The following is a 27,929-nucleotide window of genomic DNA, read 5'->3' as shown; positions in this document are numbered from 1 at the left end:
CGGAGCAGCAAGGGAAGAGCGGCGGCAGCTCCCCAGCTGCCTCAGCCCTCAGAGTGCCCCAGAGAGCGAAGCGTAGCAGGGCTGTGTGGCCTTTATCCCTGTCACCTCACGGCATGGCGGCCAGGAGGGCCGCGGCCTTTCCGGAACCTTCTTGAGCAGCGCTGAGGGGCTCAGCTGCAGGGCACCAGCTGTGAGGTGCCAGCTCTGCCACGGCCACCAATTGAGCACCTCAAGGGAGATAGGATCGAGATGGCTGTGCGAGGGTTGGCAGAGCCCTCACCGAGGTGTCTGACCTCCATTTTGAAGGCCGTGGTGGTGAGGTGGCTCCAGGCAGGTCATGGCGGCCGGGCGAAAGCCCTGCTCCTCAGGCTGGCTGTCTGGGCAGCGCTGGCGGCTCCTCTCCTCCCCGGGGCAGGCAGCCATCGCCTGCCACCCGGCTACGCTGTGCATGAGGTAATCCGGCCAAAAAAGCTGTCCCCCGTGGTAGGCCGGGCAGCATCGGGAGAGGTGTCCTATGTCATCAGGGTGGAGGATGAGAACCGCGTCGTCCACCTCACGCAGACGAGGGGACTTGTGGTGAAAAACCTGCCGGTCATCACCTACAGCCCCCGAGGGAGGAGGGTGGTGGAGCAGCCCCACGTCCCCGAGGAGTGCTACTACCTGGGCTACGTGGAGGGCAGCCCCGGCTCCCTCGTGGCGCTGAGCACCTGCTCGGGTCTGAGGGGACGGCTGAAAATCGGGAACCTGAGCTACAGCATCGAACCTGTGCCGGGGTCCCTGACCTTCCAGCACCTTCTCTATCGACGAAAGATGACCCAGGACAAGTCTTCGACGTGTGGATTGACTGTTGAAGCGATCCAAAAGCAACCAGGCTCGATGGGTGTTAAAATACCTTCAACGAAGCAAGACTTTTCTCAGAGACTGATGCATACCAGGTATGTCGAGATATTTATTGTGGTGGACTACCAGCTGTTTTCTTTCCAAGGGAGCAACGAAACCTCTGTGATGCTTCTGGTTACAGATACAATCAATTTATCAGAAACGTACTATTATCCTCTGAAGGTTCGCATCTGTCTGATTGGGTTGGAGATCTGGACGCATGGCAACTTAATCAGGTACAGCCTGAATATACAAGAAGTTCTTAGAGATTTTAATAACTGGGGAAATATAGATCTTTCTAATAGGATGAAATATGACATTGCACATTTATTTACTTACACAGACTTCGGCCTCGTCGTTGGGCTGGCCTATGTAGGTAGCATCTGCTACCCTGGTTATCAGTCAGGTATTGTGTCTCACATACGAAGGGATTTCGTAACCTTTTCGATTATTTTCACTCACGAGCTGGGTCACAATCTGGGGATGGAGCATGACAAAAAAGAGTGCGTGTGTGGAAAAGCCACCAAATGCTACATGACAGGCGAGTCGCTCGATGGCGCCACAGCTTTCAGCAACTGCAGCCTTCAGAGCTTTTTAGACCTGCTCAGCAGAGGGGACGGTGAATGCTTGAACAACATCCCCGAGCCCAACAGATTTTTCTATTTTAAGCATTGTGGCAACAAGGTGATAGATGAGGGAGAGCAGTGTGACTGCGGGGGGCCGCAGCACTGCCGAGGTAACCCCTGCTGCTACCACGATTGCAGGCTGAAGCCGGGGGCTGTCTGCTCCGTTGGGCAGTGTTGTCAGAAATGCCACTTTCGTGCTGCAGGATACAAGTGCAGGTCAGAGGTGGATGAGTGTGACTTACCTGAGTATTGCAATGGGACTTCCGAGTGGTGCCCAGAGGATCTGTACATGCACGATGGGACGCGATGCAGCGACGATGGCTACTGCTACCGTGGGAAATGTGCAACCTATGACAAGCTATGCAGAAAAGTCTTTGGGAACGAAGCTCGGGGTGCTCCAGAAAGTTGCTTCAAAGAGCAGAACGCGAAAGGGGATCGATTTGGCAACTGTGGTGGTGATGGGAATGAAGTTGCTTTTGTGGAATGTAAACCCCAAAATGCTCTGTGCGGAAGGCTGCAGTGTGTGAATGTAAGGAGGATACCCTTTCTGGAGGGGTCTGAAACCATCATTCAGAGGCCAGGGTCTGAGGGTTGGTGCTGGGGCACAGCCCACCGTGCTGGCGTAGATACACCTGATATAGGAGGAGGACTTGATGGCACCAAATGCGGTCAAGAAAAGATCTGTATTAACAAGACGTGCACAGATGCCGTGGTCAGAACAAAGTGCGATGCAAACGTTTTGTGCCGGGGGAAAGGGGTTTGCAACAACCTTGAACACTGCCACTGCAAAGCTGGCTGGGCCCCCCCTTACTGCCAGTTCCACGGCCTGGGAGGGAGCGTGGACAGTGGCCCCCCTCCGCACTTAATAATCTCCACGGCAGAGGCTGTCCAAAATAAAGCTTTTGGGACTGCAATAGGGATCGCTGTTCCCGTTGCCATAGTTCTGATCGCTCTCCTCATTGCTGCAATCAAATACATAAACGTAATAGCTGCGTTTTTCACTACAAGTTCATCCACAGAGGTATCTGATACTCCTGAAGGTGAGGAGCAGAACAAGGAAGAAGATGATGACGACGTTTAAAAGAATGAAAGCAGTGGGAGACCCATCAGCTGAGCTTTGGAAAGGACTGCAGGCCCTGTGGGTATCTCTGAAACCAGACTGCTAGTCCCAGGAGATCTGTACAAAGTATTTTACACAATGTAACTGTGTAAACTGTATAAAAGTTACTTACACAAAACTTGAGTATTTCCTCCTCTTGTACTACCAACTATGTAAATAAATTTGGGTTGGAACCGAAAAGTGAAGCTATGAGAATTTAAAGAGCATAAAAGTTATAGGGTTGTTTTCCTCTCAATGTAGCTAAAAACCTGTTTTATTTTCTATAGAATGGTGGGGCCTTAGTGAGTAATTCACTTGAGCATCTAGACAAGCACAGACAGATTCATGCAAAGTCCTGCTCTGGTTCATGAGAGATGCTCCACTGGGTTGGGGAAGCTCACTTTTCTGAGTATTGTAGCTGAGCAGAAGTTGGCAAGACCAGAAGGGAGATGTGGGAAAAGTCAAGGCCTGGAAGTGAGTGCTGTTTTTTTCCTGCTACTTTACAACTTTTCATTCCATGCAGTTGGCTATCAGCTGGGTACACGTTCTTGTTTTTATATTGAATCAAAAGTCAGAGATTTAAAAATATTCACCTTTGCTTTAATGATAACTTGTAATGGCAAATACCTGACAAACAGTTAAAAAATTAAAACATCCTTTGAGCATCTGCCCTCAAAGGAGCTGTACTAGATCTCTGAGCTGTTGTACGTAATTCAATGCATTTCTAGAGAGATTTCCATAAGGAGGAATTCTGTAGCACTGAAGAAGATTTACCATGTTTAAAGAATCCCTTTAAAGTCCATACAAATCTTGTAAAATAAATAACTACCTTCACTGAAAGTGCTTTTCTGACAGATCTGCTCAGGCTCTTCCAGCACAACGGTTACCTGTGCTGCTGACAACGGTGCACACCACGACAGCCGCTGCCAGTTCTAGCTGACACTGCTGAAATGAGATGAGGCCCCGCTGGCACGCTGCCTGTTCTCCTTTCGCTGCAGGGACGCATCAGAGCAGGGTGGACGTGGACACCTCTGCGTCTGGAGGGCTGGCGGGGAGCGTGCTGTCGTAGAACTTCTTCTGGGAGCGCAGGAGAGGAGTCTGAGTGTCAACGTCGCGGCAGGCGTTGCGTTTGAGAGAGAGGAAGACGTGCTGCGTCCAGCCGTACACGATGCAGTTCAGAAGTCCCTGGGAAGCGGCTGTCAGTGCCTGGGAGAGACAGCAGCAGAGATCAGGGCTGTCTTGTCAGCCAGCACTGCACAGCACTCACGAGGCTCCCTCCCAGGCTGTCAAACCTGGCACATTTTGTCAGGCCTCCCACTTCCAGCACGATTTTATCTATCTGCATCCCCATACGATACAGGAATCTCGTGGTTATTTTAATAATCTTTGCGAAATGCTGCCTCAGGCACACCAGGCAGCTGGGCAAGTGTTGGGAAGGAATTAAACACTTAGAGACTTTCACAGAAAGTGAAAAACCTAACTGAATTCTGAGGATCCCTCCCAGTCCTATTTGCTATGATCTCCACAATGCTGTGATTTTGGTTACTGAGACCTTTTTAAGCCTGTGAAAAACATAGCAACTAACAAAGATCTTTGCCGACCAAAAGCGTAAATCTGACTTAAGCTCATACAGCAGTCATGTTTGTAGCTAGAAAAAAAGTTTGTTGAGCAGAGATTAGAAACAGGCAAACACTAACAGACGATAGTTCCAAGTAGAGAAGGTAAAAAAAAAAAAAACGTAGGAGGTTGCAGATGAAGACTTTACCTGTAGAATGAGAAGAGCCATGTAGATTTTGCTGCTTGTTGAAACCGCCAGCTTCAGAATTCCAAGTAGGACAGCTGTGAAAAGGGAATGTCAGAAGGGTATTGCTTTAACCCCACCTCTTTTGAGTTTCATTGCCAGGCACTACGTCTCCCGAGAATATTGTGAAAGTAACTCAGTTCTCTGCTGACCTGGGGCCCAACAGCAGAAGAAAGCGATGGGGTAGAAAACCACGCGTTGTTCCACCATCTTTATCATCGCCCACTGCTGGTCTCCCAGGAATCCTGTGGAGTTTACAAACCTCTTGTACAGACCTCGGGCTTGAACGAGTACAACCTAAAAAAAATAAGCATATATCACTGCTTGAATTTTGGACACATGCTCTGATCTCGCTTGTTTATCTAGGACAGAGTATCCCATGTTTTTTAGCTAAATCCTCATTTCAGTCTACGAAACCTTTTCATGCTGTGCAACAGGGTACTCCCAGGGGCAGAGCAGTTGCTTTGCACGTGACCTTTTCTGAACTGAGGACACTTAATTCATTTGCTCTCTTGCACAGGAGCTGGCCTGTGCACTAGGCGATCCCTGCTGCCATTCTCCGAGCCTCCTCTACCTGCTAAATCCTTTCTGAGATGGGCTGACAGAACACAGGGCTGCAGATGGATTTATATGGTGGCACAATGAAATTATCCTTTCCCCCTTCCCCTTGCAAAAGGGAAACAGCACCACACAGTTCACCCCTGACACTGCCTGGCCGATGGCACCATCCAAGCAAACTTGGGAGACTGATGAACATGCACACAAAGTGACCTCATGTAAAGGTGAGAAGGGGCAAAACTTCTCATCTTTCACACCGCTAGCGTGCAAGGACTACGTTTCTTACCAGAATGGCTACGAAGCTGATCAGAAAGGAAACGAGGAAGACCCCCACACCATAGAAATGCATCACACGGCAAACAGAGCCATTCAGCGTCAGTGGCTCGCTGGTGGGCACAGCTACATCTGTGTGCATCAGGAGACATCTGTGGGGAGAAAGCAAACTGACCGAGCTCTTGCCGTGCCTCAGAAGTGGTGAGGCTCTTTCAGAGAGAGGCCTGAAGCTTACCCGTGCTTCTGACTGAAGTTCTGGTAGCAATTGCTGTTGTTGCCCAGGCAAAACACAGGCACCATGAGAAGAAAAGGGAGCAGGCTGGGAGGAGAGAGGACAACAGCGCAGTTACTGCATTGCAATGCTGCCCCCAGCCAAACACTCCTTGTTCTGTCTCCTGTCACTACGGAGGACTTGGAAATTGTTTTTATTGATGCTGCTCTGGAGGAGTATTTTACCAGCTTTGCTAACTTCCACACTTTCACTCATACAGGCAATTAGTAAAGGGAGCACTTTCTGAAAAAAGATATAAATACATATACACACACACATATATATATATATATTTTATACAGTTATAACTAACTTGGCTGGAGAAAGGCCCTTACATCCAAAGACTCTTGTTCAGAGTATGTTAGGTCACTGCTGTCATTGATGAGCTAACTGACAAACACGGGTTTTAGTGAAATTTGCTCCAGAACGAGCAGGAAGCAGGGATCAGGATGCTGCAGTTTACCAAACCCGCACCGTTCTGCCAGAAATGAATCTTACCTGGACAAGATCGTTGCTACTCGGCCAATGTAACTCGCATAATCTACAACCTGCAAAGTCCAAAGAGCTTAATTAAACGATCGTTTCCGTACAGCCACTGGCTCCCAGGAACCAGCTCCCGGGGAGTGCTTCAGCAGCTCTGGATCCTACAGGTGCTGGTTAATCCCCAGACCGAGTACAAATGCTTCTTCCCACTTTGCTCTGAATTAACACCGCCAAGCTCAGTGCGCGCTGATGTGCCAAAGGAACAACCGACACCTCCACCAGCTCGCTGACGTGTTCCCCTTCAAAGGCAGGGCTGAGAAGGGCACTTTGAGCCAGACAAGTAGCAGACGCTTGGTGAGCTCCCTGGTGCAACTTACTCATTCTTTGCACTGCCCGTTCATTCAACCCAACCCTGTTCCTCAGAAACTTCATGTTCTGATGAAGAAATGCAGGCAGCCTGGAGTGCCCTGGCCTCAGCTCACCAGGAAATACTCTGGTAGCTGGCATCCACACACCAGCCCTGACAATACAGCTGTAGTGTCGGGGAACTTACTGTAGGTGCTGCGTTTCGAATGGGAGTCAGGAAGGAAACCAATCCTACAAGCGGATCCAAAGCCTACAGACAAGAGCCCTTGAAACAGAGCGATCTGCCCAGCCTGCTGCTCCTGAACAGACACGTGGAGGATCTGAGACATGGTTTGCTGCCCACAGCAAAGGTCTGGGGAAGAGAAAAGCTATATACAGGGATGGGGCTGATGTGTTCAGTGGGAAGAGTCTGCTATCTTGCAGTAACACAGCAGGAGGAACTGCAGTTAGAGCAGCGGCGGTGCCTCACTGTTTAGCCAGGTGTGAGCAACGAAACGACTGCAGGCTGAGATTTTGATCACATGGCAAGTGAAGTGTTTGTTTAGCCTGTAAGTCAACGAGTATTTTTTGAGCACTACGTCCTTGTTCCTCGGTTCCCAGCGATCGCACCGGCTCCCAGATGGGCTTTCGTAAAGGTCAGCGACGATGAAGGCAGGACCGCCTGTTGTTCACGGAGCCAACCCCTCCTTTTATCACTAGCTCCCTTCCGTCACACCTCCCATCTCAAGCTCTTACAGTACACTGCTGGTGCTCTCAAAGCCTGTACGACACCTGGGGAGGCCAGAAATTGCCAGTTCTCAGTTCCGGACTCTCCAGGCTCCCCCTGCTTTCCTGTCCCCTAGCGAGTCATTGCTCTGCCATGCACTGGCAGAAGGCAGTGACAGCAACAAACCAGCTACTCGACTGGTGCAAACTGCTCTGCTGTGGGAGGACTTCGCCGATCCTGAGCTTCCTCTGCTCTGAGATGTGCGCTGCTGTTTGCTTTTGCCTGTTTTGGCCTTTCAAGCCCAGTCCTTCACTGAGATCCCAGAGCAGCCCGAGCTGTAACTCTGCTGACCTCAGTGGCATGGCAAGATACGCCAATTCATCCAGCCGGCCTTCAGCACCCCTGTGGCAAGGTCTGCTGCTTTATATGCACCTCCCGAACCCCAGCAGAACCCCCCAGGTAGGTCTCGGTCCCCAGCGGCTGCTGTACGTCAGTCCTACTCACCGTGGGGGGCATCCTGTTAAGGTTCTGATTGTATTTCATCTTCAGGTCCCTGTACAGGTGCCAGGTGTAGTTGACAGTGTACAGAAAAGAGGCCACGTAGAACACCTGAGGAACACAAACAGCCAGGATTTCAGGCCTCGAACAAGAGCTCCTGCAGCAGCTTTGGTTCATCGCTGATGAGCCATGGGCCAAAGGCAGGGTATTAAACAGCGTGGTGGGCTGCTGAAGGTGCGGGTCCCACACAGCGCCGGTGCAGGATGGATGTGCACCCACAGCCCTCCCGAGCCCCTGTGCTCGTCTGCTGGGCTGCAGAGGGACACAGCCTGGGAAGAGCCAGGCAGAGGAGGGGGGCTCGCCTCGTCCTGCACAAAGGGGGCTCCACTTTGGCCCCAAATCAGGGACAGGAGGACTCTTACAAATACACGTCTTTGTGACTTGGGTCATTTTTTGCCCCAAATTCTGACAACGCAAAAAGGTTCAAAGGCACTTCGACCTGCTCTGCGCTTCATCCGCTGGAAAACACAACACAGACACAGCAATGAGATTTTTTTTTCCTCATGCGGTGAGCTCACTGCCCAGTGAATTCACGGAAATTGAAAACAATAGTATACGCGAAGAGGAAAGCGGGGGCAGAGACTACAACAATTGCACAGTGAGCCAGACTTAACATGCTAAGAATCCTTTTCCCTCCATGGAAAAAAAAAAGAGGAAAGAAAAGCTATAAAACAGTTTCCTACAACGAGTTTTCCAGCCCTTAATTGCAGCTTGAGGTAAAACCAAATGTCTAAAATCTCCTGTAAAGAGAAGAAATCTTTCTTGCGTTTTTTTTCTGGATCCCCAGCCATGGTTGCTTGAGGCAGCCAAGTACAAACAGAGCCACCTAACCTTACTATATATATGCGTGTGCTGGGCTTGTTACAGGAAACACATGCCTCAGTGGCAAAGGCAAAGAGGAAGGGCTGGACAAGTGAATTTCTTCTGTGGAGTCGCTACCCTCTGCCAAAGAAGCAAGGAGCCCAGGTTTGTCAGCCTGGTATCACCAAAGTCCAGGAATAAGTCACTAAATAAACTCGGTCTCCTTCACTGAGGGTGCAAACGCTCTTGGCTGGTTCTCAAGAGGCTGAGTCCGAGGGACTGCAACGCTGCAGCACGAACGTTACGGTGACTTCCCAGCTCATTAGAGGAGGTTTAATGAGGGTTTGTTGCCCTTCTTCAATTACTTCCAGAGAAGGTCATCAAAGCAGCCCACAAAGATCATTCTCTTGCACTTCAAACCGCCTCGGAGTGCTCACAAAGTGCCAGCGCTACATTCTTTGTTGGGAGAGGGAACCCAAAACCACTTGTGAAGCTGCCCGAAGGCAGGAGGAGCAGGGAGTTCTGCTCCCCCGAGCCCCACCTCGGGGGCTGCGGACGGTCCTGCAGTGCTCACCCGGAGGAGATAAAGGGAGACACGAGAGCCCTTCATTATAACACTTCTGTGGCTCCCCATTGTGCTCAGCGGCGTGAGCGGAGCTTGCCAGGACATTATTAGGCCACTGGAACTGAACTGGAAGAATGTGGGGGAACCGTGCAATTATAACCACAATCTCTGTTCTGGGCTTCACCATCGCAACGCAAAGGCAAAGCAGGGAGAAGGAAAGAGCAAAGGCAAGGGATGGCGGAAGGCACTATTTACATTTAATAGCATGAGTTCAACCAAGAGCCTGGGGCCAAAACAGGAAAAGTCCATGAAATAAAGCCACCTCCTCCTTCACGACACGGTACGGATGTTAGGGGAGTTGCCCTGGCAGTAGCTTCAGCCCTTGGCGATGACGTGATGATCAACAGCCTGCATAAGCCAAAACGCTGCCCCGATCCTAAGGCGATCCCTTGAGACCACCAAACCACACGGAGCGTGGTGTGGGTCTGCAAACACCAGCGCTGAGCCTGTCCCACCCCTGTCACTCAGCGCGTTTTACAGCTTTTAGGTGTTTGTGTGCAAACCAGCCAGGTGAATTTACGAGACGCCCGGGAACGCAACCCTTGCAAGACTTCTCTGCGCACAGGCTGGACAGGGCCGGGAGCCATTTGTTCATTTCCTTTGGTTACAGATCACTTATATTCTTCAGAAGGCGCTGGTCAAACCTGTTGCTGGCTCCTACTTACGCACGAGATGTTCCCACCACACACGGGCACTGCTTGGGTTGAGCAAGGAGGTGTCCTGCGCCGCGTCACGTGTGCCATGCGGGCCCTGTTGCTATGGCAAGTGCTCCGTTTGTTTTAATTTCTCTCAGAGCAAACAGCAGCCAGAGCTCTTGCCAGACACAAGCCGGCTCGGCTGTCCCCGTGGCTGAGCTCGGGATGGGGGCAGGCACCCCGCACACCGCCCCACAGCACCCTGACCATCCCCGTGGGGCTGGGACAAAGGCAGGTCCTGCAAGGATTCACCTGGGGCCAGCTCTGCCTACTCACGCTGCTGTTCCCGGCGTGGAAATAAAGCTCCTGCATTGCCCCTTCCCTTAGAAGCTCGGACACAGGCTGGAAAAGCAAGAGCAGGAAAGAGCCAGAAGTGCACAAGGTCGCAGCATGCTCTCCATGTCTGCACTGAGAAATGATGCTGTGTTGGCTATATCCAAGCTGCTTCTCCTCCAGCACTGCAGTCTGTCTCCTCCGGGCCATAAGAAGCTCACTCCAGCACCGAACTTCAAGAGCTGTCCCCCAGGCAAAGCTGCGAGGGAAACATCTCTTACAACCCCTCTGCAACCTCCTCGGTCCTGCCGGCTCCTTCTGCTCTCAGGCTCTGAAAAGCCTCTCCCGAGCTGTTCTCACTTTCCCCTGTACCATCATCTAAGAGCCATCTTTGATACCGTTCTGCTTCATTCCCAGATAACCAAATCACCCTGCGGTGAACATACCGCGCTGCTTCCCCAGCAGCACAGCTTGAGAAAGCAGAGAGAAGCCAGAAGCGGAGCAGCTGCTCTCTAAGCTCTACTCACCATCACAGTACAACTTCACCCAGACACAGCTGTGAAATAACGCCGGGCTGCAGGCACCCGTCCCCAGACACACACGGTGTGAACACTTCCACAGCCACTTGCTCTTCCCAGCCACGTTTTTGTGGGCGCTTTAAAAGGAAACTGTTAAGGCCAGAGGTCGCCGCTCACAAACCACCGCCCTGGCCCCGGCTCAGCTGTGCCCCGCAGCTTTTCAAGAGCAGTGATTTGCAGGGCCTGAAGTCGAAGCAGGAACTTGGTGAGACAAGAGCAAACCGTCAGGAAAACGGCATTTCCCTCATTCCACTCCAATTAGTCTCAGAAATCATCCCAAAGTGCTGGAAAGCAGCCGAAATCGCTGGGGCATGGGGCTGAGGTGGCACAGATAAAGCAGCCCCTGAACATCCTCGGGACTTGAGAGAGCACAGGGCCAGGTCAGTGAGACCAGGAAGGGCACGGCTCTCTGAGAAACGTGGTCAGTCCGAGCCCAAGCGAATGGCAGAACGCATCTGCTCCTGCCCAGGGTGGAGGAAGCACGAAGAGGAATAGGAAAGCTGCAGCATGGGAGGCACAGAGATAATCTTTGGCGCAGGACCAACAGGAAATAGATAAAGCCCCATCTACTCGCTTTGCAGAAGTAACCCAAACACTGCAACCACAAAATCCCATGCTCTCTTTGCCTTCCTTATTGCCCCTCGCAAGCCAGCCGTACCTAAAACCAAGCACCGTTATCTCTGTCGTACAAATGAGGCGAAGAGATCTGATAAGCTGAGTTCGCACAGGGAGCCTCTGCCAAAGCCCATCTGGAAACAGCCCCCCACGGCCACGCTCTGATCACCGGCGGGGCTAAGTACAGTAATGGGCTCAAAATCGTGAGTTGTGATGCCAAGGCTACTCACTTGTCCCGTGGCTTGCAGGTTGTAGCAGATGAGATCGTGCTTGGAGGTCGGTGTGCTATAGAGCAGCGCCCCGGTGAGCCAGCACATGCCCAGGAACAGGTCGGAGAGGCTCAGGTAGAAAAGAGGGCGAACCTGGGGAAAGCGAAATCGGTCAGCAGGTCCGGGCGGTGCTCACAACAGCCCCGTGACTGCCGACAGCAGCGGCTTGTCCCCCTTGCCTAGATGTGCTGTCACTTCTGGCAGGGCGGCAATCCCGGCAGAGAAAAGCCCTGCTCGTTCTTGCTCTTGTATCTGCTTCCGTGCCGACACCCTGCCCTAATCACCCTCTCTGCCGTAGCAATGCCCCCGGATCCAAGAGCAGCATCAAACCTCACAGAAGGGATTTCAAAGGCCTACGGTGCTACAGCTTGGCAGAATGAGGCAGGTGTGCAGGGAGAAGCGATGTTGTCTAGGAAATCAATTGATAGAGAAACTTCTGGGAAACACAAACCCTCCTTCAGGTCTGAAATAACCTGAAAAGGGCATTTTTCCTGTGTGTTTCGTGGCATTTCAGCTGGTGACTAAGGCTGAACCTATTTTACACGCCAATGCAGCACAGACACTTTTCAGGAGGCCTCGATTTTGAGATATTTTTCAGGGAACTGAGCGTTTGGGTGAAATTTGCCCCACTATTGTCCTTTAAGTAAATGCCTGCCGAGAGCAGATCGAGTTCTGGAGCTAGCCTGGACATCATTGCATTTATGAACGTCTCTTTGAGCAGCGATAAATCCAGGCTTTTCCTCGGTGGCGCAGAGCTGGAGCACCAGCAGGCAGGGGCACGACAGGCTGGGGACACTTCCAGGTTGCGAGCACGGCACGTTAGGGCCGAGCAGCTCTCAAATAAGCAAAGCAGCAACCTTCTCACCCAAACACGAGACCCCTTTCTCTAGCACCACGCGTCCTCGGAGGGAAGCACCACTGCTGGCTGAGGAGCTCTTTTGGCACGGACCTGAGTGAAGTAGGTGGCACAGGCGTAAGCAAAAGGCAGCAGGGTTCTTACAGAAGGGAAAAGAAGAAACAAACGGTATTTATAAAATAGAGGAAGGGAATGTAAAGACGTAATCATTCAGAGGAGCTGCCAGGCTGGAGCTGCCAGGCTGGAGCACAGCTGTTGATCTTGCTCTGCCTGGTCATCGCCCAGGGACATCTGCCTGCAGAGAACCTGTTGACATGACAGAGGAAATTCCGTGTTCATCGCTTGCCATCATCTCTTCTGAATGATTTAGCTCATGCTGAAGTTTTATTGACTCCGTAGAGACCGAAAGCAAGTTTCAAGAACGCAATATTTGATTTCCTCAGCTGGGGGTAGGAGGGGAAGTGTTTATAATATTTTTCTCCTCCCAGCCTCCAGAGCTGTTTATTTCTTACTCTGGAGTCTTATGACACGGGGAATAAACTATTTGTGGCAAGCTTTGATATGGATTTCTTCCAGCCCCTTTGTTTACAAATTTGCCCACAGGACCAGAAATGTGGCGACGAGAGAATGGGGAAGTTACTGAAGATTTTGCTGCTTTTGAAACACCACCAATGGATCCCGCTGGCAGCAGAACAGCCTGGAAGCCTGATGCCGACGGGTCACTCTGGCTGGGATCCATCCTTCCTATCCAGATTTGCAATAATCTGAGCAGAAACATCTGGACTCCTTCGAGCAGGAACGGTCCATCTGCGACTTAGAGCCATGTGCAACTCATAAACAGCAAGAGCGCAGCTCCCGGGCCGCAGCCACATCATATGACTGATAGCACAAGGGCTCCCGAGTGATGCGGGCTTGTAGCCATGGAAGTCAACGGGCTGAGGCTGCTGAGTCACAGCGGGACCCCTGCCAAGCCCAGCTCCACGCCGCGCCAGAGGGGAGGACCCCAGGGGAGAACCGGGCCTGGTGCTGTGCAGGTGCAGGCGATGTGGTCTGTGGATCTTGAGCACAGGGTTCTTGACCACTTCTGGTAAGCACCTTGTGCAGCACGAGCTCAGGAAGGTGTCCGTCCCAGCACCGAGGCGAAGTCCCAGCTTTCCTTCCTTCCCGGGAATGCAGCGAGATCTCCGCAGCTTGTTCTGGATGTGCTGTTTCCATGAAGCTCTGGCTACCCGGGAGCAAAACTGCCCTGCATGCTGCAAGCAGTGCAAATTTGCCCTGGAAACCTGGACGCGGGTTCTCCAGCCCACACTGCTTCAACCGGCGAAGTCTCGGTGTTAGCCTGACTGCATGACTTCCTTCTCTGAGGATAATTTACTGCATCCCCTGGTCTGTGGGCTGCAGATCAAACCCACGATGTATGATGGACATTGAAGACAAGGGAAGTACAAAGACAGCTTTGTTATGACATAGCTGCCAGCTTCACCGTCCCACTGCTCTTAGCAGCAACCTGTTATCTGCGTGGTCCACAGACCGGGCTGCCAGACGTCTGCAAATCCCAGACAAAGAACCGCAGCTTCACACAGCTCTGTGCACTGCCTCCAATAGTCCCGGGCAGACAGACAGGCTGTGCATGGACAGCAAGAGCCCTGCAAGCTTGGCCTGGAGGTCCGTGATTACCAGCACGCCCGATGCATCCCAGATGTGCTGGATTCCCTGCACACATGACCTGCACGTGTGATGCGCTTGGGATGTGCCAGGCGCTGCTGCAGGAGCAATGTTAACTGTTCCTGTGCACGGCCGAGGGGAATCTTTCAGGGCCTCCCTGCGGAGCTCAGCACAACAAACCGGTCTGGTTTTGTCTGAACCTTGCAGCACCTCTGCCAAGCACCAGTTTTAGCTGCACGCCTGCCTGTCAAAAAGCCTCGGACATACCCGAAGACATACCCCTTGTGCGCGCATTTCCTACGGGGGCATCCCCACCCACTGCGCACCTCCCCAGCCCCAAAACCAAATCCACGGGACGCCGGCGGGAGCTGCAGGACGGCGCCAAGGGACCTGCTCCTCCCCACGCAGGTACAGCCCAAGGTCAGCCTCACACGTGTGTCAGCACGGACACAGGCTCTTGGCCAGCCCTTTGCCTCCTGGCTCTAATAAACAAGGTTTAATTAACCACAGCGCCCGCGGCCCACGCGGCCCCAGCTCCTCGCCGCGGCTCCGAGGAGGCGCAGTCCTTACCTCGGGGGACCTCACCGCATTCTGGAAGACGGCGTAGGCAATGATTGAGCTGGAACCTGTAACGCTGACAAAACAAAGCCCACGTTGGCACGGGGGGGCTCGCCGGGATGAGCAGTTTTATGTTTTTTTTCTTTTTTTTTCTTTTTTTTTTCCCCCCCCAAAAAAAAGCCGTCGCGGCACCACCACCTCCATCCAGCCGGTTACCTGAGCATGGCCATGGTGAACTGGATCCACTGCAGAGCCGAGTACACCTGGGGGACACGGAGCGCCGTCAGGGACCTCCTGCGGGCACCCCACGGCCCCACGACCGCGGGGAGCCCCCGGGGGCCACGACCGAGCCCACGGGGGGACCGGGACCGAGCCCACGGGGCCCGACCGGGAGGGGACGGAGGGGACGGGGCTCGCTCACCTCCTGCCAGCCCCCGTCCAGCCGGGACGATGTCGCCGGGAGGGCCATGGGCAGCCACCGGGCACCCACCGGGAACCCACGCCCGCCGCCGCCGCCTCGCCGCTCCCGGGGCTCCGCGCCCCGCCCGCGCTCCGCCCCGGGGCCACACCGCGCCGGGTCCGGCCCCCAGCGCTCGGGGCCGGCCGAGGGGGGAGCGAAACGGGGGCGGGCGGCGGCGGCATGGGGGGGCCCCGCAACCCCCGCGGGAGCTTCGGCTCCGGCCGCGGTAACGGCGCGGGGCTCCCGGAGCGGGAGGTGTTGGCGGCGCCACCCCTCCAGCGGCCGACCCGAGGCGACCCTGCTTAGCTTCGCCACGCTGCCGCGCCGCGGAGCGCCCACCTGCGGGCGGCCGTGGGCGGGAACGGCTGAGGGGCCGGGGGCGGCCGCCGCGGTCTCCTCAGGAGCCTTCCCCCCGCTCCCGCCCTGCTCGGGGCCCTTGCTCAGCTTTTGCCTTCCCACTGACCCCAAAGATCACCAGCAGTTTCTCTAGAAAGCAGCTTAAACGGCAGCTGTTAATTGGAACCGGTTTATTATTATTATTATTACAGCATTTTTCAATACATTTCACCTTGCAGCAACGTCTGCTCCTTGTACCCACCCCGAGATTCAAAAGGCAGCAAAGCTCCCTCCGAAATGAGTTTCGCCCAGCTGGAAGCGTGGCCTCGAGGCAGAAGGCGCAGCAGGTGTTCCTCTCAGCCCGTGACCCTGACCGGCAGCGCAGCGTCCCGCAGCAGCCCTCTGAGCTCCCCAGGGCACGGGCAGCACCCGCTTGCCTGATCCCCTGGGCTAGGTACCTCCATGAAAGCAGGTGGGGCTTTTAAGGAATTAATACGTTTGCTTCCTGTCACAAGACCTCGTTTTCAAACACTTAAAACTCTGCCAAATGCTGTTGAAGCTTTAGTTTGAGTGCTGTTCGCTCCTGAGGACCAGGCTGGAGAAGGTATTTTGTTCACGTTGACTACTGCTTGGAACTCTTCAGTGTCTGTATTTGTCTCCCTCTCTTCCGAATCGAGAAGATGAAGACTGGACGGGAAGGACGGGCAAAAAGCACAGCGCCGGATGTCCTTTTCACGGGGAAGCTCACCCGAATTTACCTCATCAGCCTCTGAAAAAAAGCACGTTTTTGCACCGGCGAGTCTACTTGTGATAGCACCTCGAGGCGACCTGCCCTTGCGCCGCACTTGCATCGCTCGCTCGGCCGGGACATCGCAACGGGGTTCAGGAGGACGCTTGCTGAAAACGGCTGCTCCGGCCGGGAGATGCAGGGCAAGCTCTGAGAGCAGAGGACCTGGCTTCACCGCGCCCGCCAGCAGCTGGCTGCTGCCCAAGGCAAACAGAGACAGGAGCCGCTGGAGGAGACGGCAGAAAGAGGAAACTCCGGGTCTCTTGGTCAACAACAGGTAAGAAAAGCAAGACTCGGATAAGAAGCCCTATTGGGAAGGCAAAAGGTAGGATGAGGGGTAAAGGGAATAAAACCCCAGGGCACTAAAACCAGGGGAAGGTGGGGACAGGGGCATCAAGTCTGTACCTTTTAAAACAGGTAAGATAGAACGTGAGACTGAATTTTGTTATTTGTTTGCCAGGGAACATCTGTAAAAAACACCAGGAATGTGCTTCAGGCCAATCTAGTATTATTTTTTTTGTCTACTTTAACACTGTTATTTAATAACGTTACACAATACTGGGAGCTTGCTTTAAGGTGATTTTTCCAACATTTAGAATACTGTATTTTTAAGGAACGTCTTGATTTTATAACTGACAATATCAGAAGGAAATCTGCTGCTCTCTTGAAGACAGCGGGAAGTTTTCTTGCATAAGGAGAACTGGTTAGGACTCTCGACAGTGTTTCACAGCTTGTACAAAGTTATCCAACATATTAGAGCTCATCTTTTTCGTTATTCTTCTTCAGGAAAGAAGCAAGGATATTGAGGCTTTTCTGGAGCTCCTCCTTTTTTCCATCACTCATTTTGTTCTTCTCGATCAGTTTTGTGATTCGGACGACTTCATTAGCAGCAAACTCTTCTCCCTGCTCCAGTATCTTGCTCATAATTTTCAAGTATTGCTCAGCTGACTTCTTCTCAGTTTCTTTTGCTTTTTCTAAACTTTGTTGCCCCTTTTTCAGGAGGGACTGCCGCTCTGATTTTTCAGTGGTACTCACAAACTTGCTGGCCAGCATGTCATATTCTTTCAGGCAGCCCGGCATCCCCAGATAGATACCATTACTCTTCAGCCAGCGCTGAATAGCCCCGGCTTTAATTTGGCCAGTGTAAGGTAAAGGATTGTCAAAGTCACCATCCTGGAACAAGTAAAAAATAGGGAACTTTTCCTTATCCATCTTGTACTTTTCACCCAACTCAGTGTTCAGTTTATCACCGTAATCTGTCAGGAGAAAACAAAACACAGGAAAACACAATATATTAAGATAATGAAAAAATTAATTTAGGATTCTCTTGTATACAAACTGACAAATATTTGTCTCCAGAGTTTCAACAATTCCTAACAACCTCTTTGCCAGGAAATGCCATACGCTGGAAAAAAAAAACCACTCCAGAAAGTCATTTGGGCAAGGCAGACCATCATTAGGTTTTCCCAAGAAAAATAAAAGATTCTAATCATGTTTGTCTTTGACTATGTTAGCACAAGACATCGCCAAAACCTCCAGGAACAAACCCAGTCATCGTCATGGGAAATTAATGGTGGTTTTTTTTCTTGTTTTGTTCTATCCTTTCATATTACAGTTAAATGGATTTTTTTTTTCCTGGTCTACGTGCAGAGAGCACACCCTTGTATTTTAGTTCCAACAGCATTCCAAGCAACAGGATGTTTTTACTTCTCACATAAATTCCATTTATTTTTGAGGACAAAAACCATAACTTAAGGGATGTCAACCACGCTGCTTAGGTAAATCAACGTGCGCTTAGCAATGCCAGTGCGGTTCAGCTTTCCAGTTAGGCAATTTCTGGAGGCTTAAATCCTTAATTCTACCTGCAAAGCAAGAACAGGTAAGGTGGCAATGATCCTTTCCTCATTGCTTTCCCAATGAAGTCAACAACAAGAACACCGACTTGCGCCAGCCACAGTGCAACAACCACTTTCTGAGCCTTGTCAGCAGTAATGAGTTAGCAGCAGTAATGAATGCTATCAATGAATTAATCATATCGCTTTGATTTGCTTGACCAGGCTTATGGCTAAAACCCAGTTCCTGTAAGGTCTGTTCCCTGAAAATGGACGAAAAGGTTTATTTCAGGAAAAACAGAAAAAAAGGAAGGGAGAAAAGCGCTGTGGATGAGGAGGGTGGCACCCACTCGAGCCGTGGGCTGACTTGCTTCATTAACCAGCCGACAGCAGAGCGCAGCGCTCCCATGCTCGCTGCAGGAGGCACGACGGCGGAGCTCTGCTACCAGCCAGAGCGGGGACACTTCGGTGTTTCGGTCTGACAGCGCCGTGCCAATCTCGTCTCCCACTACCAGAATTACCTCAGAGCCTATTTTGATCAGAAACTGCAGCGGATTTTACTTCCTCGCCACCAACCTGTAGCGTACGAATCTGTTCAGAGCTCCTCACCTGATATTCCCACTTCAGCCACCAGAAGATCTTCACTGGAGCCTGAGCTCTCCGCCAGCTTTTTGAACTCATCTTGTTTCTCGCCGTAAGGATATTGTGTATCAAATTTCACCAGGACAAACTTATGCTTCGGAATTACCTAAAATAATAAGAAAGAGAGGAGGAAAAAAAAAAAAGACAAAACTTAATTTCAGGTTTGAGCAATCTACAAGCCACCTAAGGTTGTTTTAGCTTTTTCATATTTTCCTGCGCAACGAGTAGGTGCAGAGGGAGATGGAAATTTTTTAATTATAGCCTTTGAAAAGTGACTCACTGCAGCGTGAGTGAAAACTGCATGTACGTATCCCTATAGCAGATGATAAAGACGGCACACGATAGGTTCGGGGGATCTGATAACGATTTTAATTATACATGATTTGCTTATTGTGAACCTGATCAGCGCCTTGGAAGGAAGACAGTGAAAAGACTTCCAGTGGGACTTTAGGAGGATAGAGGACAAATCTAAGGCCGTTCTGAAGCGTCCCAGCACGAGAACCGCAGCTCAGAGAGGAGGTACGGGCAGGAGCGGAAACGTTGTTCTGGTTCAGTACACGGGGTTGGTGTTTAATCGATTCCTCTCCACTTGTGCCGTTGCTTTTGAATTTCTCTCTGCTAAATGAGCTCGGATGTGAATCTGCCACCTGGTTTGGGCTCTGTTCTCCCTCCAGGAGAAGACCTTGCAACATTTTTCCTCTAGTGAACGCAATCGGCTTGCAGCGCGGGTCCCCACCTACGCAGCACCCTGCGAGTGCTGCTCAAGCAGGGACACAGCAGCTGCTTGCAACACTTCCCGAGCCTCCAGCTCAGGGCCTGTTGATTTCACAGCTTATTTACTGTCCTTGTAAGAAGTGAACGCAGCATGTGTTACAGCTTTGACATTTCTGCTGGTCTCTTAAAGCTCCTCTTGCAGCACACTGCCAATTACTTCAAATTCTCCTCCTAAGGAGCTAAGGGCTGTAGAATGCAGTAGCCTTAAAACACCAAAAATGGTTTGTCACAGCAGAAAAATCAGGAGGGGGCTGCTGGCATGTGGCAAGAGCTATTTGCTCATGTCAGAGCAGTTTGTTTTGGGCAGATGCTTTTTAAACAGCTCAGCTGATCGTTGTCTCTCCTGCCCACATTGCTAAAGAAGCGCCCGCGTTGATCCTGCAATACGACGGCTCCCTTTCGATGGGCTCCTGTCCATCCCCCTAGCACCCAGCTGTGCCATCCCTCACAGCACTGGTCACCGCTGACTTAAAAACCCTTCCAGGCTCTTGGAAGACACTTTCATCAAAGCGATTTTTTTGGGGAAATAAATAAATAAATAAATAAAGACCCCCAACCGAGCGTGCAACCGCCTGCCAGCAGCCCGGCCCCTCCTGCTCCATCCACACAAACCCCAGGGAAATGGCTCAGAGCGGGGACAGCCCGCGGCCCCGAGGAGCTGCCTCGCCGCGGGACCCCGGCACGGGGGGGAGCAGGGCAGGGGCCGGGTGGCGGAGGCGCTGCTCCGCCCGCAGGGAGCCGACCCCCGCCGGGCGCCGAGCCCCGCACGGAGCCGCCGGCCGCGCTGAGCCTCCCCGCGGCCCCGGCTCCACTTGGAGCGCTCCCATTGGCCGCCCGCCTCCTCTGCCGCTCTGCCATTGGCTACCCGCCGCCACTACCGCTCTCCCATTGGCTGCGCCCGGATCCTCGGCCACCCCGCGAGCCCCGCGCCGCGCCGGCTCTGCCCCGGCTGCCCCCTCTCCGCGCCCCCGGCTCCCCGGCCCCCAACCCCGGCTCCTTCCCCCGGGCCCCCCGCGGCGCTCGGGGCCGGAGCGCGGCTCTCCCCGCAAGGCCTCGCCCCCTTCCACACACCCCCCCCACCCCCCTTTCCCAATCCCCGACCCTCTCGGGCCCGGCAGCCCCCCCCCGGCGGTACCTTGTAGAAGGTGAGCGAGTCGAGGGGCACGGAGCCCTTGGTGTGCAGGGCGCGGCCGCCGGGCAGCGCCAGGCCCAGCAGGCAGCCGAGGAGCAGGGAGCCGGCGGCGGCCGCCGCAGCCATGGCGGAGAGCGGAGGGAGTGGGGCGGCGGTCACGTGGCCGTGCGGAGCGCCCGCCGCCGCCACCGGGGCCCGGCCCCCCCCCCCCCCGCCCCCGGGCGGCCAAGAGGGGAGCGGGGGTACGGGGGTGGGGGGCGGGGTGTCGGCTGCAGGCAGCCGGCAGCGGGTCCTGAGCGGCCCCGGGGGGGGGGGGTCACAGCACTTTGAGGGGAGCCCCGGTGCTTTCCCGTGCCCTCAGCCAGAGGCAGGATTAAAAAAAAGCTTCAGCAGCAGCGACAGCGGGGCACGGCCAAGAGGAACCATGAAGACAGAGCCCTGAACCCCCCCCTCCTCCCTCGAGCAGGCAGCGCTTTGAACCCCAGCCGCACGCAGCAGAAAGCAAGGTGCATTTTTCTCCCCCCTGCTTTCCTCTTCATTCAGCCCAGGTAACTTGGTTTCCCACTCGCCCAGCGCCCCAACCTGTGGCTTCACCAAGAAGCTAACAAGGAGAAGAGCGTAGATGAGTGCTGCGGTTACTTCCCGACCAGCTCGATGGAAAAATGAAAGAGGCAGCAAGACTGATTCGTAACGAAACTGACTTTTATATAAATTATAAACCCATCCAGTTTAAAGCAGATCGTTTGCAGTTGTGTCACTTAAGTCCGTAGAAGGCTGAGGCATACGTATCTTCTACAGTCATAAATTACAATGAATAATCAAGGAAGAGAAAGTTGAGATAAGGCTGCAGATACAACAAAAAAATCCCATTTAAGATTACTAACGGTTAAAATAACATCATGATTATCAATGATTGCAAAATATAAATGCAACTCTCGAACAGTTAAAATTGGTAAAAAGTACAAAAATGATGGGGAACACGAACAGGCATTGTACATTTTCTTCGGTATGTAGACAAAGCAGGGTAAGAGATTTCTGACCTTCATCTACATTAGATACCGACTTAAAGCAAAGAAGAGGTGAGGAAATCTGTAAAAGGATCATGGCTCATGATCCCAGTAGTATAAAAGCAGTATTTTTTTTCAGTCTGTAAACAGTAGTCTTGGTAGCTTTTTCTAAGTGTTTTTCAATTCATCATCAAAACCAAACCAAAAATAAACAAAAAAACAAACCCCAAGAGTGGAAAAGGGTGAACAGCAGCAATGGTTTATAGCTTGAACTTCTTACCAAGTCCCAGTAGGACACATTCTGGAAGGGAAATGCTCTTTTGTAAGAAATATATAATATATTTAACTGTACACAATTTATAAGGAGAGAGAAATTCTCCCTCTCCCTCAAGCAAGCCCCCAGATAATCGGTACACAGTCATTTTTGCACCCCCACTGACTCCTCCCAGAGAGGAGTTACAGCATGTGACGAGGTGGCATCTGGTTTATAAAACACTGAGTAATCCAAGTTGCATTTGACAAGTTTATCATTCACCTGTGGCCAGACCTGGAAGCAGGACAGCAAGCAACACACACACAGTCAGCATTCCCCCCGTGCTGCCTTGTGGAAGGTCTGAGGGAGCAGCCACCAGAGCTGAGCCCCGCCGAGCGCTGCGAGAGGTGAGCCCTGCTGTCATCTCAGGCAACACACATCCCCTCCCTCACCTCCCCCCAGCAGTTTCAATTCTGCTTTTAAGGGAGCTGATGCAGAAAACGTGTTTTTTTTTTTTTTAAAGCAAGTTCTGCTTTCCGGCCCACAGGGTTTTAAAGGCTTGGTTTTGTTAACCCTGCTTCGCTTTTGTCGCCGTTGCTTATTGATACAACTGGTCGAGTTCAACCTGTCGCGGCAGCAGCACAAGGAAACTCCAGCGTAAGTCAGCCCCTGGACGAGGATGCTGTGCCAACTGCGTTCAGTGCTGGTGTTTGCAAGAAGCCCTACCTACGTTTGCACTGCCACGGGGAGGGGATGGGACAGGAATATCAGCAATGGCAATGTCTCCTTTAACGAAAACGGGCAGTGCAGATTTCTGGCTCAGTGCTTCTCTGTGAGTTGCATAATCTCAGCATGTACCCTACACATTTCAAAGCATCAGTGTCAGTCATCAGTCTTGCTTTAATTTAAGGAACACACCCTTCTTTCAAAAATGGTATTTCTATACAACGTATAAGACAGTTCAGCTTGTTCAGGAAAAGGATTACTCTAAAACAGACTTAACACGTTTTGGCATTCCTCCAGCCCAGAGCACTTACCAGACATCGCAGTTAAACCATCAGGACATCCCTTACAATTTCGACGACCTGCAGGCAGCCTTCTTTCCCTTTCAGGATGGGGCAAAAGCAAAACTAAATCCAGCAAGAGCAGCAATGTGATTTTTTTTTTTTTACACAGGGGATTTATTTTAAAAAAATACTCTCATCAACATTCTAGCATTTCTAACAAAACGTATTCGGAAGAGATGACAAAAGTAGGATTGTCAGCTCTCTTAGAACTTTAAATATAGACTTCAGTTACTAGCTGCTTTAGATCAGAAGATGAGGAATCTGTTGAAGTCCGACCTGTCCCTCGGATTGTAGGTGCAACGTGTACTTTTTTGCTTACCAGTTTTAGGCTGCATTGCTCCTTTAAAATGAAAAAACGAACAAACAAACAGCAGAAATGCAGATTCGGAAGGAGCAGATGATGCAATTGCACTTTCTAAGAGAATGCCTAATGAGCTAGTACTCAAATAATCAAAGATCAACGGCAAAAAGCAAGCATACAGTTATAAAAAGTATTCTCAGCCTCATACCACAGCGGAAGCAAAAGTTACCTCTGCCAACTTAAAACCAAAGCCAACAGGATTTAATTTCTATGAAAATATTTAAGTCTTAAAGTTTCAGTAATCTAAATACACTTCTTTAGAAGTCATGATGATTGCTGCTTTACATTAAATTGACATGAAATTAGAACGCAGTGTCAGACTTCACTGCACCTATTATATACACGGTCTCTGGTTTTGTCTTTTTTTTTTTCCTGAAACGCTAATTCCCATCTTTTTCTAGAGCTTAACGGCCAAGTTTGTTCCTCATCAGCTTTGCAGTTTTTCTGAACACAACCCCACCCCTTTCCTCCAGCAGCTGGCTCCACGCTCGGCCCTTAGCACAAGGTGCTCACTCCCACCCTACAGCAGAGGGCTGGGCAATGCGGGACGGCTGCGTGCAGGGGGTGTTCCCCCAGCACGGCCTCGCACCTCCCTGCTGGACCAACACCCCGAATTCGGTAGGACCAGGCGGCTTGTGGACAAAATAGGCAGCTCCAAAACTGGCTCGTTTCATTGGGGGTGGCTGAATGCGGGCATCTACGAATTCTGCATTTCTAAGGCAAGGACCATACAAAAATTATAAACACTGTATGGTGATGAAAATACAACTCCTTTGAGATATATACTTTACACTGGATTTCTATTGCTGCTTCTAAAGACCATCTCCAGTTGCTTCTAGAGATCAAAAGGGAAGAAAGTTAAATTTTCTCCTGTTGTAATATGCTTATGAACATGTATAAAAAGTGGTCAAACCCCGAGAAGGGTCCCTGCTTCTTGTTTATATACAATAATTTAAGTCAGCTGAATACATCTGTAATACCTAGAAAAACTGTTTTATGATTTTAAGTCCTTCATGCATTATGAGGAAGTTCTGGATTAAAGTGATGGTATATCGGATGTTGCTTCTGTCTGGGACTCTGGTGTCACTCCTCTGTGGAGTCTGTCAAGGATCTCTCAAATCTTTAGTTTTTTAATAGTGTCAAGTCTCTTTTTCAGCAGCTCTCCAATTTCCTGAACTGAGTGATGGTAACTGCTCTGGACCTTTCCTTGCACAGTCTTTGTAAACTTTTTTTCTTCCTGCAAAATGCAAAAGAGAAACCATTCACTCAACAGCAATTGTTTGAATTCTACGATTAAACATCCCACACCATCTCAGCAAACACCAGTAAGAATTTCATTAGGATCACAGTAAGTTTACAAAGGGAATATCATCAGGAAAGAGTAAGCAGCACCTGGTCAGCACCAGTAATTCCTGCAGATACTGGGATTCCCCAGACAGGTCTGGTAACATTATCATTTCTTCAACAGCTCTGGAAACAATCTCACGTGAAATTTATGGCTGAAATTCAGGGTGCATATAGCACTTTGAGTCAGTACGTATTAAAGTAGAGAATTCCTTATACAGAGAGCTGAAATCACACAGCAAATGGATGCTGACCACCTAGCACTCTTACACCAAATTCCAGAAGCATGGTGAGATGCACTGGATCCACGTATCACCCATTCAGCAGCACTGGTGTACCCTGTCCTTCCCAAAGGGATTAAATTCCCTTCCACATGCACTTTTCTATTACCCCAAACTAAGGGGCTTTTGGGAGGGTCACCATCACGAGACACTGTTCGCACTGCTCCTGCACGGGCAGCAAAGTTAATCACTGACCTAGCATGAACGATGGTGTTTCTGTATGCAGAAAGAGCAAATCTTGGTACTCAGGGCAGCAGCCAAAATGGCTGTTCTGTCAAGAGGTGACTTGCTACCCCAGGATGCCTTCGGATGCATGAAAAGTCTCACATCAGCAGCAAGTTTTGGCAGGCACATCGCCAGTAACACTCCACTTCTGAATCACAGCAGAATTTTCACTAACACTTGAACCCAAGTACTTTTTGAAAGTGCTTTCTAAACACACAGGGCTGCAAACACAGCTCTGGCTTTGATAAGAGCTACACAGATGGCCTGTACCTGGGTTTACTGCGACAACATCAAAAACCAAATGGAATAGGAACCATTATTAAACACAGGAAAAGTCACAGACTGCCACAGGTGCTTCTGCTCAAATCTACATGAATCTAATCTGTGGATTTTGCGAGTCTGCCTTGTGTAGCAATTTGATGCCTTGCATGAGGAAGGGAACATGGAGGAATTTGCTGACTCAAAGAACCAGAATAACCACAAAGATCTCAACAATTACCTGAAAACAAACTAGCCCTCTAAAGCTGAAACTTTTGATATTAAGAACATGTACTTTTTACTTTTGATTCAAATTTACAAGAAGTACAGTCTAAGGAATTTCCTTGCTTTATCAGTTTTTGTTTGTTTGTTTTTAAGTATATATATTTCATGTATTTTTTATTTTTATATATACTTAAGATACTTCTACATCAGTCTATAACAAGACAAGGGAAATCATCATAAGAAGCCAATCTTTCTCGCTAGGCCTATGTTTCACATGTTTAAATTTGGCATGTGGCTTGGCATGCACACTGCCTATTTCCCCTGCTTTTGGTTTTCCCTACATAGCCAGAAGTGGGAAAAAAAAGTTGCCACTCATTTTTCCATAAAGATCAACTAAATGTTACCAGGGAAGTGACTAATCTGCAGTATGCGAATCTCAAAAGTTTCCCGGAATAAGTATTTTGCATCCCTTATGGCATACTAAAAGACAGATGAACAGAGTAAGTCACATCATAGACAAAAATAATGTTAAAAACTTAGGATTTTCTTCACTCTCATATAAAATGAAACTAATTAAAAACCCCTGTGCTTAAATCCCATTTGTTAAGATTATTCTGCATAGGGAGCAAGAGTTGATCAGCTGAGGAAAAGTCACTTTGCCGGATGACAGTCTATAAAAAACTAATTTACCACTCCAAAACTCAGTGTGGTTCCTCATATCTGGTTAACAGCCATCAAGTCAATCCTAACAGGTTTCTATCTGTCACACAAGTACACAGAGCACTCCACAGCGATGCAAGTTCTTACCTGTAAAAGCAGAGTGTCCTTGAGGGACAACTCTTCAAGTTTTAGTGCAGTCAGAATTATTTCAAGCCCTTTGATGTGATCTATTACATTGGAAGTTAACGTCTGTAGTTCGGTAACATAGTCCAGAAAGTGTGTAAATACAGGTGGCTAGAAAAACAAATACATCCTTTTAATTTATAAACACATGTTAATGCCTCTTCAAATGACTATTCTGTATTACAACTCACTTTGTAACACCTACCTCATTTTACTCCTCCCCCACAACATTGCTAAGCTTAAACCTACCTACCCAGAGAAACGCTACTAGTTAACTACCTTACTGTAACACATTCAGGAAGGAAGGCCTGTGATAATTTAAGCTGTATTTTTAATTAAAAAGCTCTCGTGATGTCAGAGATGTGACACACTTGCTATTTGATTTTAAACAGAAAAGGAATTTTAAAAAAATCAGTAAACTATTTAAACTCTTAACCTACATCAGACTCTACAAGGCAAAAAGTTTATGCAAAACAGTTAATGTCATCTATCCTGATTTTTCTTTCAGTGTAAAATACTGGATTGAGGGATGGGGGTAGAAGAGAAAAAGGTATGTTGTCTACCATAGCTACACTGCTTTCTTTTTTTTTCTTCTTCTTTTTTTGCAGGTTGGATTTAAAAGGTCGGAGGACACTGTCACAGTAACTTGATACCCACAGGGTGATGGAGATCGTCTGGAAAAAGAGGTACAAGTATGTTACGAGTTGCATTTACTTTAGAAACTGGCTTCTAAACTTATTTTACCGTACCTAGTGAAAAGACTCAGAGTAGTTAGAATAAGAGTGGTTAGAATACACAAGAGCTCCACTTTCATGACTGACTGACACCAAAGAACTTCCACTGTGTTAAGTCCCAACATTTCTACTCTAAAGTACTCCAAAATTTCCATTTTCCAACAAAGAAAATAATACCTCAACAAAGAAGACTAAGTTTTCTAACAGGTTTGGCTGAGTTTTCAAGGTGCCATCTCTGACTTCAATCAAGTCACCTTTACATTTATTGAACAAGTCTGAAAAGAAAAAAGAGAAGCCTTATTCAGGACATGCAGATCAACTTAAATGCTCATTTTCTGTGCAGCACGCATCTCAGTGTAGTTATCAGTCCTCTGATAGCTTTGCACGGATAGTGATAAATTTGGCCAAAGCCTCTCAAGAAGGTCTGGCTGTAAAGTTTCCTCTAAACCATATTTCATTACAAATGGTGTCTCCACACCACGCTTGGACCAAGTACCAGGGAGACAACAGTTGCTACGACTAAGCTGTAAGGTAATGAAGTGACAGAGCGTAATGACATCTCTGGCATGCAACAACTTCACGATCAAACAAGCCACGGGGATGCTCAGCCTTGCTTTCAAGCACATTTCAAGAGGGTCTGCAGATGCATTAACGCGTTTTTACATATTTGCAGCACTCTCAGGACCTTTTAACACGAAGCAGTAACTACCACTACTTATTCTTGGGTTACTACTTACCTGTTAGTCGTTCTATTAAAGATTTGAAACTATTCCCTATCCTCTCCTGGATTTCTGCTGAATCTTCTGAAAGAAA

At 50.0% G+C, this 27,929-nt stretch overlaps 4 protein-coding genes across 5 annotated transcripts in view; 1 reads left to right on the top strand and 3 right to left on the bottom strand.

Annotated features, from left to right (window-relative positions):
* Positions 1-249: 249 nt before the first annotated feature.
* On the top strand, positions 250-3,295 carry LOC308179352 (disintegrin and metalloproteinase domain-containing protein 20-like; the record flags this gene model as incomplete). The annotated part of the gene is made up of 1 exon (XM_080559378.1): positions 250-3,295. One exon carries the CDS (start codon positions 250-252, stop codon positions 2,584-2,586), a length of 2,337 nt encoding a protein of 778 aa, XP_080415504.1. The 3' UTR covers positions 2,587-3,295.
* Positions 3,183-15,338, bottom strand: TMEM116 (transmembrane protein 116). 2 transcript variants are annotated; one of them, XM_080559399.1, is made up of 11 exons: positions 14,977-15,051; positions 14,772-14,818; positions 14,568-14,631; positions 11,438-11,569; positions 7,567-7,671; positions 6,006-6,055; positions 5,472-5,555; positions 5,250-5,388; positions 4,558-4,702; positions 4,370-4,443; positions 3,183-3,810 (listed from the first exon to the last, which is right to left on the bottom strand). In XM_080559399.1, exons 1-11 carry the CDS (start codon positions 15,022-15,024, stop codon positions 3,610-3,612), a joined length of 1,089 nt encoding a protein of 362 aa, XP_080415525.1. In that variant the 5' UTR covers positions 15,025-15,051; the 3' UTR covers positions 3,183-3,609. The 2 variants fall into 2 exon arrangements, with proteins under 2 accessions (XP_080415525.1, XP_080415524.1); XM_080559398.1 differs by lacking the exon at positions 11,438-11,569 and having other exon boundaries at positions 14,977-15,338.
* A 189-nt stretch (positions 15,339-15,527) lies between these two features.
* On the bottom strand, positions 15,528-20,720 carry ERP29 (endoplasmic reticulum protein 29). Its single transcript, XM_080559404.1, has 3 exons — positions 20,522-20,720; positions 18,580-18,718; positions 15,528-17,394 (listed from the first exon to the last, which is right to left on the bottom strand). Exons 1-3 carry the CDS (start codon positions 20,642-20,644, stop codon positions 16,892-16,894), a joined length of 765 nt encoding a protein of 254 aa, XP_080415530.1. The 5' UTR covers positions 20,645-20,720; the 3' UTR covers positions 15,528-16,891.
* A 485-nt stretch (positions 20,721-21,205) lies between these two features.
* Positions 21,206-27,929, bottom strand: part of NAA25 (N-alpha-acetyltransferase 25, NatB auxiliary subunit) — a 30,236-nt gene continuing 23,512 nt past the window's right edge. Inside the window, exons 20-24 of the mRNA XM_080559376.1 lie at positions 27,854-27,919; positions 27,294-27,391; positions 26,946-27,056; positions 26,347-26,493; positions 21,206-24,443 (exon numbers count right to left, since the gene is read on the bottom strand). Coding sequence (XP_080415502.1) covers positions 24,321-24,443; positions 26,347-26,493; positions 26,946-27,056; positions 27,294-27,391; positions 27,854-27,919 — 545 coding nt within the window. The 3' untranslated portion in view covers positions 21,206-24,320. The remainder of the gene's footprint in view (positions 24,444-26,346; positions 26,494-26,945; positions 27,057-27,293; positions 27,392-27,853; positions 27,920-27,929) is intronic.

Source organism: Anser brachyrhynchus (genome assembly GCF_964034855.1).
Source record: "Anser brachyrhynchus genome assembly, chromosome: 17".
In the NCBI taxonomy this organism is placed as follows: domain Eukaryota; kingdom Metazoa; phylum Chordata; class Aves; order Anseriformes; family Anatidae; genus Anser; species Anser brachyrhynchus.
The sequence above is the reverse complement of the archived record's forward strand: the minus strand, read 5'-3'. Positions and strand labels throughout refer to the sequence as shown.

What these genes read in the sequence shown, in the direction of transcription:
- TMEM116 (XM_080559399.1), bottom strand. Translation starts at nt 15,024, where the DNA reads ATGGCCCTCCCGGCGACATCGTCCCGGCTGGACGGGGGCTGGCAGGAG. An exon ending in GTAGCAACGATCTTGTCCAG is followed by an intron (nt 5,556 to 6,005) that starts GTAAGATTCATT and finishes CTCTCCTCCCAG; the next exon opens with CCTGCTCCCTTTTCTTCTCA. An exon ending in TGGCTCTTCTCATTCTACAG is followed by an intron (nt 3,811 to 4,369) that starts GTAAAGTCTTCA and finishes TGTCTCTCCCAG; the next exon opens with GCACTGACAGCCGCTTCCCA.
- ERP29 (XM_080559404.1), bottom strand. Translation starts at nt 20,644, where the DNA reads ATGGCTGCGGCGGCCGCCGCCGGCTCCCTGCTCCTCGGCTGCCTGCTG. An exon ending in ACTCGCTCACCTTCTACAAG is followed by an intron (nt 18,719 to 20,521) that starts GTACCGCCGGGG and finishes TTATTATTTTAG; the next exon opens with GTAATTCCGAAGCATAAGTT. An exon ending in GGCTGAAGTGGGAATATCAG is followed by an intron (nt 17,395 to 18,579) that starts GTGAGGAGCTCT and finishes TTCTCCTGACAG; the next exon opens with ATTACGGTGATAAACTGAAC.